This window comes from Vigna umbellata, chromosome 5 (genome assembly GCF_029865625.1).
Source record: "Vigna umbellata cultivar VRB3 chromosome 5, Vumbellata_1.0, whole genome shotgun sequence".
NCBI classification, from domain to species: Eukaryota; Viridiplantae; Streptophyta; class Magnoliopsida; order Fabales; family Fabaceae; genus Vigna; species Vigna umbellata.
The window spans coordinates 19,165,079-19,178,140 of NC_142169.1; the positions used below are offsets into that span (position 1 = coordinate 19,165,079).

General features: G+C 33.8%; 1 protein-coding gene across 1 annotated transcript; it reads left to right on the top strand.

Moving 5' to 3' along the window:
• Positions 1-7,307: 7,307 nt before the first annotated feature.
• On the top strand, positions 7,308-10,549 carry LOC124835545 (beta-glucuronosyltransferase GlcAT14A-like). Its single transcript, XM_047310485.2, has 4 exons — positions 7,308-8,062; positions 8,257-8,335; positions 8,430-8,545; positions 9,948-10,549. The coding sequence occupies exons 1-4, from the start codon at positions 7,573-7,575 to the stop codon at positions 10,460-10,462; spliced, it is 1,200 nt and encodes a 399-aa protein (XP_047166441.1). The 5' UTR covers positions 7,308-7,572; the 3' UTR covers positions 10,463-10,549.
• Positions 10,550-13,062: the final 2,513 nt, after the last annotated feature.

Below are 13,062 nucleotides of genomic sequence, written 5' to 3' on the forward strand. Positions count from 1 at the left end.
AAAATAGATAATAATTTACATGTGAAATAAATATTGATTTTCTCAATATGTTTTATTGCATATACTCAAAATAGATAATAAAAGATGCTTGAATTTAAATGTGAGAGAAGGAAATCAATAATATGAAATTGGCAATTCGTAGAATCCTGTTTTATTTGCTTTGACTTGCCACCAAAAAAGATTTGATTCCCGTTAAATAAAGCTTACGTTTCTTCTCTGCTAAAGAAAGTTCGAATATAACCACCCAATTGTCCTTTCCTTTTGAAAGAGATAAAGACATTAAAACTAAACGTAAAGTAATAAAACTTAAAATATTTTCAAATAGAAACACCAGAGGAGTCAGTGATAAAATATTTATATCAATTCATTAACATATGTCAAACACGTTATATTGTTAAGTTCTATGCTCCTCCATGATACTCAGCTACAGCAATGCAAACGTGATAGAGAAAAGATGATACAGGGATGAGAGTTAGAAGCAAGAAGACGTAAAAAAGACTTAAGAGAAGCAAGACTTTTATTTCTGTAAATGGTAAAATCTTACTTTACAATTATCATGTGAGATCATGATATAGAAAAGGAAAAAGCAAAAAAACGAAAACATGCACAAGCTAAAACAGTTAGATGAAAAACAGAAAAACCTAAAACTAAAATCTAAGATCTAAGACCCCGCAAGCTGGCAATATTATGAGTGTCAATTGGAGTTGAGCTTAAAGAAGATGTTAGGTTGTTAGGTGTTCTAATGTATAATGTAAAGTCTTCTTTTTACTCCATGAACTCTTACTTTCGGGTACCGGTCCTCTAAGCCTCTTTCATCTTTTACCAAATGGTAGGTGTCTGCGAAAGATTTTTCGACATTCAAGTTAGTTTTCTGATAAAAAATTCTAATAAAAGTTAGATTAATACAAAAAGTGAAGTCAAATTATGATTAAAATAATGTCATGTGCCAAGTTTGCTGTCAACCGTCACTTTCCCTCGGGTCTTGATTAATCATTTAGACCTCTTCGTCACTATGCTCCTTGAAGTTGGGGTTTGTGTACTATACACGGCTTGTGCACTCTGGATACAAGTCGGCCTCTACCAGCTCGGCCACAAGTTGACCTCTACCAATCTGGTCACAAGTCGGCCTCTACTAGTCTGACCACAAGTTGGCCTCTATCTGTTCATCCATAAGTTGGCTTCCACTAGCTCGGTCACAAGTCGACTTTTACCTACCTGGGCAGAAGCCAGTCTATCGTACCCTACTGTCGTGCTATTATTTATCTTAGCATAATCTGCATCAAATGTAAGTGGGTCATTGTGTTCACCCTAACCCATTTAGGTGAGAGTCCATAAACCCATAATTATCCTATATATAGTACAATTATCGAGGTAAATTATTTACATTCACATTTTACAATTTTAATTTATACTTGACACATCTTACTAACTTAGGCGTCAAAGTGCCTTTTGCAGACATACCATCATCCATCCGTGGAGGACGAGCATTGGGAGTAGGGAGGAGTGTGAAAGGAAACCCGTTTTAAGCATGGAAAATGGAGGAACTCCATGCAACTCACTTTCTCGGAATATACTTGGCTTCATAAGAACAACCTTTAATAATCTTTGCTTTAGTTTCAAATTGATTTTCAACAAGATTAATAAAATTTGTGAGATGTTTCCTAGCTTTTGATTTATCATGCATTAGATAAACCCAAGTAAATCTATTTAAATCATCAATAATAGTTAGAAAATAATGATGACCATCTAAGGAAGAAACATGTGAGGGACCCTATACATCAACAAGTAACATATCAAAGCATTTATCATTATTAGATTCACTATTATGAAATGAAAGTTTCTTCTTTTTAGCCATTCACTTCTAGAGTCTATATATTTGAAATTTTTGTGTAAAACACGAAGCCTTCTATTAGACAAGTGGTCAAGTCTTTGATGTCATATACTATTATCTCTATAACTAACAACATTAACATAACATGTGTTAATAGAATATACATATCTTCTTGAAAACTACCTGAACCAATCATCCTTTTGCTTGTTTGATCTTGAACAAAAGAGCCATTCTCAGTGAATACAATATGTAATTAAGAATCATTGACAAGTTTGGAAATAGATATCAAATTATACTTGAAATTAAGTAAGAACACAACATTATGTAGATTAATTCCATTGGTTAATTTTACTTTTCCTTTACTAGTGGCATGAACACATATGCCATTAGGGAGATTAACACGAATGTTATCAATTACACTATATGAATGAAAGTGTTTGAGACTCATGGAAACATGATCAGTAGCTCTTGAGTCCAAGATCCAACTATTATTATGCAAAGTTTTAATATATAGGAAGGTTTTACCTGGATCAATGAAGGTGATGGTACTAATGTGACTCGTCTTATGAGATGTGTCAGCTTCATTTCCAAGTTTGATAAGATCCATCAAGGATTGATATTATTGTTGTGAGTCTGAATTTTTGTTCTTCTTCATCACTCTTGGAAGCTAAATTCTAGATCTTGGTGTTGAAAGCCTTGTGACTAGGTGGAAAACCATGCTTTTAGTAACATACATCCATTGTATGAACATTTCTTCCACAGTTGGTGCAAATGTGTTTATTTCCTTTGTTGTTAGGAAATCCATTCTTCCTGTAGCAAACAGATAAACCATACCTTGATTTACCACAAAAAGAACACGTCGAGATGCTATTAGAAAGATTCCATTTTGGCCAATAATACACAATAGGCCAAGGTTCATGAGAAAACTGTAGTCTATAGGGTTAAATTTTTTTATTTTAGATAAATCACAATAGGCTACAGTTTGACGAAAAAATTGTAGCCTATTCATGACTATAGGCTACGGTTTTTTCATCCAACCGTAGCCTATTACGATTTTTTTTAATAAAAAGTATTTTTATTTTAGTAACTCTTATAGCCTATTAAATAGCCTAAAAAATTAAGTCAAGATTTAAGAGCAAAAAATAAATCATTATGAACGAGAAAAACCTAAGAGCGTAGTGCTTGAACGCATAGTGCTTAAGCTTGAATTTGTAGTGCTTGAATGACTTTGAAAAAACACTAAACATTAACAAAAAAAATGGTGAACAAAGACAACAAAGAAAGAGTTCTTCAAATGAACCTAAACGAAGAACAAGAAACATCTTCAAACATGATCATGGTGAATCTGCAAATGAGAGAAAAAATGAGAGACAAAGCAAAAGATAAAAGAGAGACAAAGAAGAAAAACTTGAACGCATCTTGGAGGAAGAAAATAAGTAAGCAAAACCCTATTTAGGGCTTCGTAACGGCAAAGACAAAAGTGGTATGCACTTGCCAAGTAAAAATGTTGAACCCCTAACCACGTAACTCTGAATGAACCTGCGAGCAAATGAACACCCTCACCACGTCACCCCGAATGAACATAAAAAACGTAACAAAAAAATGAAAGGAAGAGGAAATAAACCTTACAGAGATGTTAAAAAACGAAGAAGAATTGAGGAAAATGGAGGATAAATGTTCACAATGTTGGAGAAGACGAAAAACAACGATGCAAGATGCAACAAGAATTGGCAGGGCAAGCAAAAAGTTTACAACTTTTACCTTAGAAGCCAAGGTATAGCAGTTCTCTTAAATAACCGTAACATATGCCCTAGTAGCCAAAGAATAAGTTACAGTTATTAGTAGAATCATAGCTTATATCTTGGTTTTTAGAGCAGAAGCTACGGTTATTACTGAACTGTAGCCTTTGTTTGATAGAAATTGTAAAAGTACAACTACATTTTCGTAATCTACATTTTTTGTAAAATCGAAAAGCATATTATGCGTAATAAAATGCGATAATTGCACTAGTGTGTAGTTATTATAAGTTGAAGAACTTACTTCTTAGAAGAAAATTCATTGGAAAAGGTCTATGTAACACTTAACCTTCTTCCTCTTTCTGCAAGAAAATATTTCTTTATTACAAAATATTATTTCTTAAGACATAGAAAAGTAAAACTTGTGAGAAAAATGACTAATTTCAATGTATTGAGTACATTAAGATTATGAGATAGTTGAAATCAAATTTATTTATAGTTCAAAAGTTTATAAATGTTATAAATAACTAATTAATCAAAGAAAAAAATGGGAGTTAAAAAATAAAGGATGTTATGGATTTTGTAAATAAGATACAAAAGAAGTATACAAGTAAAAGTTTAAAGTTAAACATGTTTGATTGTATGTAGAATTCATGGATAACTTTATTGAACCTAACTAATTCAATCTTAATAGTCTATTTATGACAATCTAGATTTACTACGAGTGACAAAATGGGTCAGTCCAATCTGTTTTGGCCTAACCAACCTGTCATTGGCCTATTAAAGATGGGTCGAACGGGGCCAACCCGTTAACACAACATGGGCTAGGAAATGTAACTCGTCCCTCCCTTGGACATTTAGCTTGTCCATTTTTTTATGATTAAATGGACTTGGAAAAAAATTGATTTTTTTTTGTTTGTTTTGCTTTATCTACTTTCAATATTAGGTTAGGGACTTAGTGACTCAGTTTATTTGTTCGGTATTTAAAACCTTGATGATATAGTTAAGGTTAGTTAAGAAAATAATGAAATTCATATATGGGTCAAGAGCCAGCTTATTTCACATGATTTAACTTTCATTTTTACATGTTAAATTGGGTCATGGGCCAACCTGTAACCAATTCATTATGTGACCCAATAGGTTGACAAGCCAAATGAGTCAAACTAATACAACCTCGCGTATTAAAAAATTTAACCTTACCCACCTCTTTCCTGATGAGATGACGAGTTAGCCTACGACCTGTTTTGCCACTCCTAAGATCTACCAGTCTATGAATATTAATGAAAATTTTGACATAGTATAGCACACTTTTATTAGAATATATTTAAATGTAGATTTATGAAGGCAAAAAAATGATATTTAGAAGGCTTAATACCAATTTCAGTTCCTTATTTTGTTAGGTGTGTTCAAAGTGGTCTTCCTATTTTTGAGTTGTTCAGAGTGGTCCCATTTTTGTAAAAACGGTTCAAGTTTGTAAAAATGGTAAAAACGCTAACAGTGTAATGTTCACCTTAGCCAATAGTGAATGACCTGTCAAGCTATTCATTATGTGGCAAGCTCAGGTCAATTGACATGTAAATGTTAAAGCTTAAAGTTATTGACGTGGAAAAGTTAAAGTTAATGCTAAAGCAAATTACAATTAGGTTGGAAGCAATTCACCATCAAAGTTTTATTTTAGAAACAAAACCCAAAGAACCCCAAATGCAAGATCACAGATTCTAGAAACCCCAAAAGTGCAAGATCAGAATACAATTTGCAGATAATCCCAAAATGTGAAATAAGAAAACAAAACCCCAATTCAAAAACTCTAACCTCCAAATCGCATTAACAATCTATAGAGGAGAGAAACAATACACAAGAAATTCCCAAATCATAACCCTCAATCCCAAACAAAAATCCTACAATCCGTAAATCACAAGATCACGAAGAACTTCAACCATTGCACCACCAACTTGTAGAAAAAACAAAACAAAAACCCAACCAAGGAAGGAAACCCAACATCGCGAGATCAAAGTCCCAAAAATAGAACCCCAATTCGGATCCCTAATACGAACAAAACCAAAACAAGAAGAAGGAAAGAAGAAAGGTTCCTGCAATGCCAACCCAGAAACAGAGGAGAGGAAGGAGGAGGGTGTCTCCTTGCGCGATGAGGAACCCATGTTGTTGGATTTGTTCGAGAAAAAGGAAGTCCCAAAAATGGAAGCCAAGAGTTTCTAAAACTCTGATTAAGGTAAAGAGTAAAGTACCCTTTGAAATTTGAACTAACAAAAGGGAAATTAATAGATGACGAAACTTGCCACTTAATGAATAACTAGACAGGTTATTCACTTTTAGTTAGGTAAACATTACACCATTAATGTTTTTTACTCTGTCAGCAAAAATGACCAACTTAATCCGTTTTTACAAAAAAATGAGATCACTCTAAACAATTCAAAAATAGAAGGACTATTTTGAATACAACTAATAAAATAAGGGACCAAAATTGATATTAAACCTATTTAGAATAAATATTGTTTTATACGTAATAGTCATTTATGTCCTTGTTGAAACAATGACTAATTTCTCCTTTTCTTTTGTAAATTGTATTGATAACTTTGCATCAGTCTTATGTGTGTATAATAATTGAGTATTTTTATTATTTTTGTAAATCCTTTTTAAGAGTATTTCAAGAAGTAGTTTATATTTATTGTTTTAGTTACATAAAAGTTATTATAATTGGATAATTCAAAATTATTAGTGAAAATTTTTGTTAAGATTGTCAGGATTATTTGGATATATATTTAAAAAGAATTGAACCCATATAAAAATTTGTGTATGTGTGATTTATCTTATCTAATTGTCTTGAATTTTTTATTCTTCTTAGTACTCATTGACTGCTACATTTGATTACTCTTATGAATAATAGTTTACGAATTTCTTTTTAATTTTTAAAGGTCATATTTTAACCCACTCACCCCTCTTGAAATTGGTATACAAAGTAAAATACAATATAGAAGGCCAACTTATAACATCATCTTTCATAAATAAATACTTCTTTACCTTACCAAGTTAAGTGTACTTGTTCAAAATTAATTATCATTTTATCAAATCTATTTTGTTTAGATGTTAAACACTTTTATTGATTTTGTACAGTCTTTTTATTCTTAATTTCATAATTTACTTTAAATAAAAATACTAATTTAAAATTAAAATTAATATATTTATTTTAAATTTTAAAAATAAAACAATGAAACGTTTAAATTAATAAGAAAAAAACATTAAATAAAATATGCGCCCATAGCTTCAGCTAGCACAATTGAACAAACACCTGATGGACACAAATTTAGAAGAAATAACGGAGAAGTAGTAGATCTTGCTTCCTCTTTCGCTAACCAATATGCAACGTATTTGCCTTGTGGAATCCGTAGCAGTTTAAACACATAAAAAGTACATATGATCAATTTAGACAACACATTAAACAATGTTGTTAAGCAAATCATTTCACTACAAATGTATTTTCCGTTTTTGCTAACGCATGACAAAGCTTAGCCATGTAGATTAGGCAATAATGGCATTCTAAATCTGACCTATTCGACATGTAGACTTGTCTCCCACTAACACATTAACACGTGTAGTTCATCGAAAAGGATATGTTTATCTTTTACATTAACAGTGTTACATGGTAAAATATTGCATACAACATGTTTGGGTTATGTTCTTTCTTTTATTCTAAGTGTAAAGTGTAAAGTGTAAAGTGATCTCTCACTGGAATCCACTTTTTGTAATCTCAACCGACAATTCACTGACAAACGGTGGCCTTGAGTTGGAAGAAAGGAACCAGAATATGTGATGTAAACCACACTATTCCTAGTTTCACAAATTCCACCCATATTATGATGTCTTCACCATCCAACAACATTAACCACTGAACAACCTCTTTCCCTCTTATGTACTTAGCTTCTCCTCCCACCTTATCTTTCTCACACAATTTTCAATTTTTATGTTCTCTTTGCACTTTTCTCCCAAATGGGGCTCAAAATCTTCATGGCTTCCTTCATGGTATCCTCAATCTTGTTCTTTCTCATCTTCATTCCCACAAGATTGACCATACAACTCTCCAGCCTCAGGTCTGCTGTGAACTACATGAGTGTCCCAAAGAACAGCCAGGCCTATCCGGTTACTTTTGCTTACTTGATCTCTGCATCAAAAGGAGATGTTGGGAAGCTCAAAAGGTTGATGAGGGTGCTGTATCATCCAGGGAACTACTATCTGATTCATGTGGATTATGGGGCTCCAGAGGCTGAACACAGGGAAGTGGCAGAATATGTGGCTAGTGATCCTGTTTTTGGTCAAGTGGGGAACGTTTGGGTTGTGGGAAAGCCTAATTTGGTCACCTATAGAGGACCAACCATGCTTGCTACCACTCTCCATGCCATGGCAATGCTTCTTAGGACCTGCCAATGGGACTGGTTTATTAATCTTAGTGCATCTGATTATCCTTTAGTTACACAAGATGGTATGGTGAGTGGCCTTATGCTATTCCATTAGGATTATCCAATTGAACTACATGAGTGTCTCAAAGAACACCAGAAACATATGAGAAACAACATTTATGTTTTGTCTGATTATTTTCGCCACTCACTTTCTTTAACTATTTGCAACTATCTTACTAGTGTTGATTGGTGTGTGTGAACCATTTTAATCTTTCAGATCTGATCCAAGTGTTTTCTGAGTTGCCAAGAAGGGATATCAATTTCATACAGCATAGCAGTCAACTGGGTTGGAAACTGTTAGTGGCATTGCTCCTTTATTTGATTTTTCTACTTTAAGCCTTATAATTTGTTCAAAGTTATGATCTTAATGTTCTAAATACCCCATTTTAGGAATAAGAGAGGGAAGCCAATGATAATAGATCCGGGGCTTTATAGCCTGAATAAATCAGAAATTTGGTGGGTTATTAAGCAGAGGAGTCTACCAACATCTTTTAAGCTCTACACAGGTATTATTTTCTCCCTAATCTCTTTGTTCTAGTGCTGTTATGGTAGTTGCGTGTACACAAGTTTAAGTTTATCTTCTGTGATTCCCTTCATCACACGCATGTGTATGTATTATTAGACATTTTCTCTTGGTATGCGGACCATGTGATACTCTGAAAGTATGTGTACAGTGACCATGCGTTGTCCCATAAAATATGGTGCACACATCAATGTCATAATTTATTGTTGTCGTCACTGCCAAAATTTCAACTTTATATGAGATCTTATCTCAGTTTTATATTCCCCCCTAGTGTAATTACTGATTGGTGTAGATTAGTATTTAATATATGTACTACTCAGCTAATAGCTAATAGAATTCTTCTTGGATTAGAACATTTTTAGATAAAGTGCCTTTTTCATATGGTAAAAGGTCAAGTTTATGAAGTAACGCAAACCAAACTTCTGAACATGTAAGCAACCAGAACTATATTTTATGGTTGGATCTAGAGATTTAAGACTAAACAATTATCAATGTTGTGGTGCTAGAAAAATGTCCTTTTCAAATTATAGCTCAAAAGTCACGGAAGGTAATTGAATGGTTGGTGGTGGATTGGCATTGATGTTAATGTGGCTTCAAAAACTTTACCTACCAATGTCAGATGAGTGAAACTCCACAACCTCTTCTTTAGCCATCAGACCATTCTGATTAATTCTCACATGCCTATGAATTTTGGTGAACATGAAAAAAGAAAAATTTCTAAATTATCAAATTGAATAAAGGGTCTTGGAAAGCAAGTGTCAGTTTCCACTAATTACAAATCACCATGGTATTATATAACATGAGTTTAGAAGGGTATTATATAACAGAATTGCAAGGATTATACCATGTAGACTTTGTCGTTTTATGCAGAGAGATTCGATGAAATTTTGAAATTAGATTGTATTTTGTGGAAAATACAAGTGTCAAAAGTTGACGATTCTAGCAATGCATGTGATTCCTTGCTGGTGCAGGATAGTAAGTGCTTAGACGGTGGATGTGTGTCTTCATTAATAGCATCTTTCCACTTTTTTGTGCTTTGTATATCTTTTCAAGACTGTCAGTCTCAATTTCACACACACACACACGGTTTAGACCCAGAATCAATTTCTCAACATAGAACAAAACATGCCAACATTTGTATAAAAAATCACATTAACTGGTGTGTTTAATGTAATGATTCAAGTGAACCCTAAAGGTATTTAGATAATTAGATTGTGTTAATTAGACCTCTAAACATGCATGACACAATCTGAGGGATAATTCATTGGGGGAGATACAACATTAAGGCCTATTGACATCATTCTTATACTTAGATTATGAACAGAATATTAAAAATTTTCATGAGCTAACATTATATGATTCTGAATGTCCCCAAAATTCATCAGGTTCAGCTTGGACAATACTGTCAAGATCTTTTGCAGAATATTGCATAGTGGGGTGGGAAAATTTGCCAAGGACCCTGCTCCTCTACTACACCAACTTTGTGTCATCCCCAGAAGGATATTTCCAAACGGTTATATGCAACTCTGAAGACTACAAGAACACAACTGTCAACCATGATCTTCACTACATTACTTGGGACAACCCTCCAAAACAACACCCTAGGTCTCTGGGACTCAAGGACTACAGAAAAATGGTTCTTAGTAGCCGTCCATTTGCCAGAAAATTCAAGAGAAATGATCCCGTTCTTGATAAAATTGATAGGGATCTTCTGAAGAGGTACCATGGACAATTTTCCTTTGGAGGGTGGTGCTCTCAGGGTGGAAAACACAGAGCATGCTCAGCTTTGAGAACTGAGAATTATGGTGTGCTTAACCCTGGTCCAGCTTCAAGAAGGCTGAAAAATTTCCTAACAAAACTTCTCTCTGATAAATTCTTTCACAAACAACAGTGCAGGTAATAACCATATCATTTTCTTTCATTTTTATCACTTGTAAAGACTACTCAAATTTTGGTTATAATATAATCGATCACTTTCTTTTTGTCATTTCAACTTTGAGTTTTATGTGCTTAAATTAATTTCTTTTATCAAAACCATGACTACGTAATAATGGTGAAAATAATCATCACGAAGTTTAATATACATTTTCAACATTCCTAGAATCTGTATCATTATAACATGCATGAGGGCATTTTTAATGTTTGGATCTTTGCGTGTCGTAAAGCCATCATTTGATTAAATTCTTTTATAAACGTTTCTCAGAAAAATAATACAATCAAATTTTATATATAAAAAAAGGTTAAATATGTTTTTAATATCTAATTTTAAGTGATTTTGGATTTCGTTTCTCTTCAAAATTTGTTCATTTCATCTCTTAATTTTAAAACTCTTTAGTCTTTAAAATTGAACGACTTTACGACAGTCAAGTCACTTATTTTTTTAAACGTGTCAATCTTTAAAAAGTTGCAGCTACTCTTGAGAATCCTCTCCACCGCGCCATTACAAAAGATCACTTTAACTGAATTTGTGTAAGCCGTTATCAAGCCCTTGCCAACCTAAACTCAATCCTCAAATAAAAACAAGAAGCTTCAGAAAATCCAAAACAGCTTTATTTTTCCAAAAAAATAAAAAGCAATACATATTTCCACTGCAACTAACAAAAGAAGAAGAAAAAAGTGAACATGTTGAAGAGAAATCGAAAAGTCGCTGGGGTAGAGACGAAGGAGGTGAAGGTGCGGGTAGAGATGAAGGAGGTGAAGGTGGAGGTGACGATGGAGTGACAGATGATAAAAAGAAGAAGAAAAAGCAACATGACACAGTAACGAAGGAAAGTAGCATAAGACGTGGGGGTGGAGACGAAGGAGGTGAAGGTAGAAGTGACTCATAAGGATAAAAACAAGGAAAAAAGCAACATGACACACGGAGTTTCAAAATTAAAAGGATGAAAATAAACATAAGAAAGACGAAAATCAATTTCATAGTTTTAGAAACTAAAAACATATTTAACTCATAAAAAAATTAAATTAATTTTTTTTAATTTTAATGTACGTAAATTAATTTGAACTTAAGAAAAATATATATTATCTTTTTCTTTTATAAATATTTATGAAAAGTTTTATCAACTCAAAACAATGATTTATTTTTTACAATTTTATAGATTTTAGCTTTACCCTTAATTTTTTTTATTACAAATTGCACTTTGATTTTTTTCGTTGAAAATAAAAGTTCAGCATATAAATAGGTCCTTTTTCATTCATCTTAAGAATAAAAACTATCATTTTAAGGGCAAAAAGCTTGTGTATAAAGCCAACATAGGTCCTTTTTCATTCATCTTAAGAATAAAAACAAGACCATAATAAACCGTGTGTTGTAAAAGGAAGTCACTCCAAAATTACATGGATTCAACACAAGGTGTAGCGCCCTAAAATTTTGGGATGCCACGGGTTTACAAAAACTGAATATTTACTAACGCATAAATGTATGTGTAAGGTATACACCCAGGACCGTTCGGTATATCCACTCATGGTCGTTCTTTCCATCCGCAACACCAATGTTGGGCCATTATTGGGTCAGCATTTAAGTTATTATCATTATTGGGCCAAAAGTCCAACAAACGGTAAAATAACCAAAGATATCTGATTAGAGATATTGATAAGCCGTTTTTGAGTAACTAACTGAATCTTCAGGTAAGTTTGTTGTTATTTGGTCTATGAAATACTTATAAATACAATGACAGAGCCAAAAGCCAGGTACGTTCCACTTACATTCTACACACGTTTAACTAAGACTCTGCTACGTTCTACTTACGTCTGATCGGGACTTAAATATCAAACTATGATAAACAGTTCATAAAACCGCTCATAACTTGAGCGTTTGAATGCCTTTTGCAGGTACCTCCCCCCATCAGGAGAACAACCAAACGACATCCAGAGTCCAACCGAGCGACACACGTAACTCAAGCAATCGAAAGCAGCAAAGCCACATAAAAAAGGTTAGTCTCTCGGTCCTAAAAATCCCTACCGAAACATTTTTGGCACTCACCGTGGGGCTGAGGGGCATTCCCTGTAACCACAAGGAACCAGACAAGGACGCAGTCTCAACATCATCATGTCAACCACACCCCTACATATTGATCCTGATAGAAGAAACCATTAACGTCAACAAGCTTCTACGAATTTACAACCATTCAACCATTGGACCTCAAAGGTATTTAGCCATCCGACCTTGAATGTTTGGCCTTTCATGGCCTCAAATACTTAGCCAAATTTGGCGCCAAGTGTCCAACGTTCAAGCGTTCGACAATTCGGCCTCAAGAGTATTCGGTCATTCGACCTTAACTGCTCGACCTCTCACGACCTCAAATGTTCAAGCATTCGACAATTCATTCCTACAGGTATTCGACCATTCGACCTCACAGGCATTCAACCATTCGGCTTCATAAACATTCAGCCATTCGGCCTCACAGGTATTCGGCTACTTGGCCTCGATTGTTCGGCTTTCCAAGGCCTCAAGTATTCAAACATTCGGTCATTCGGCCTCATAGGCTTTATGCGCTTTTC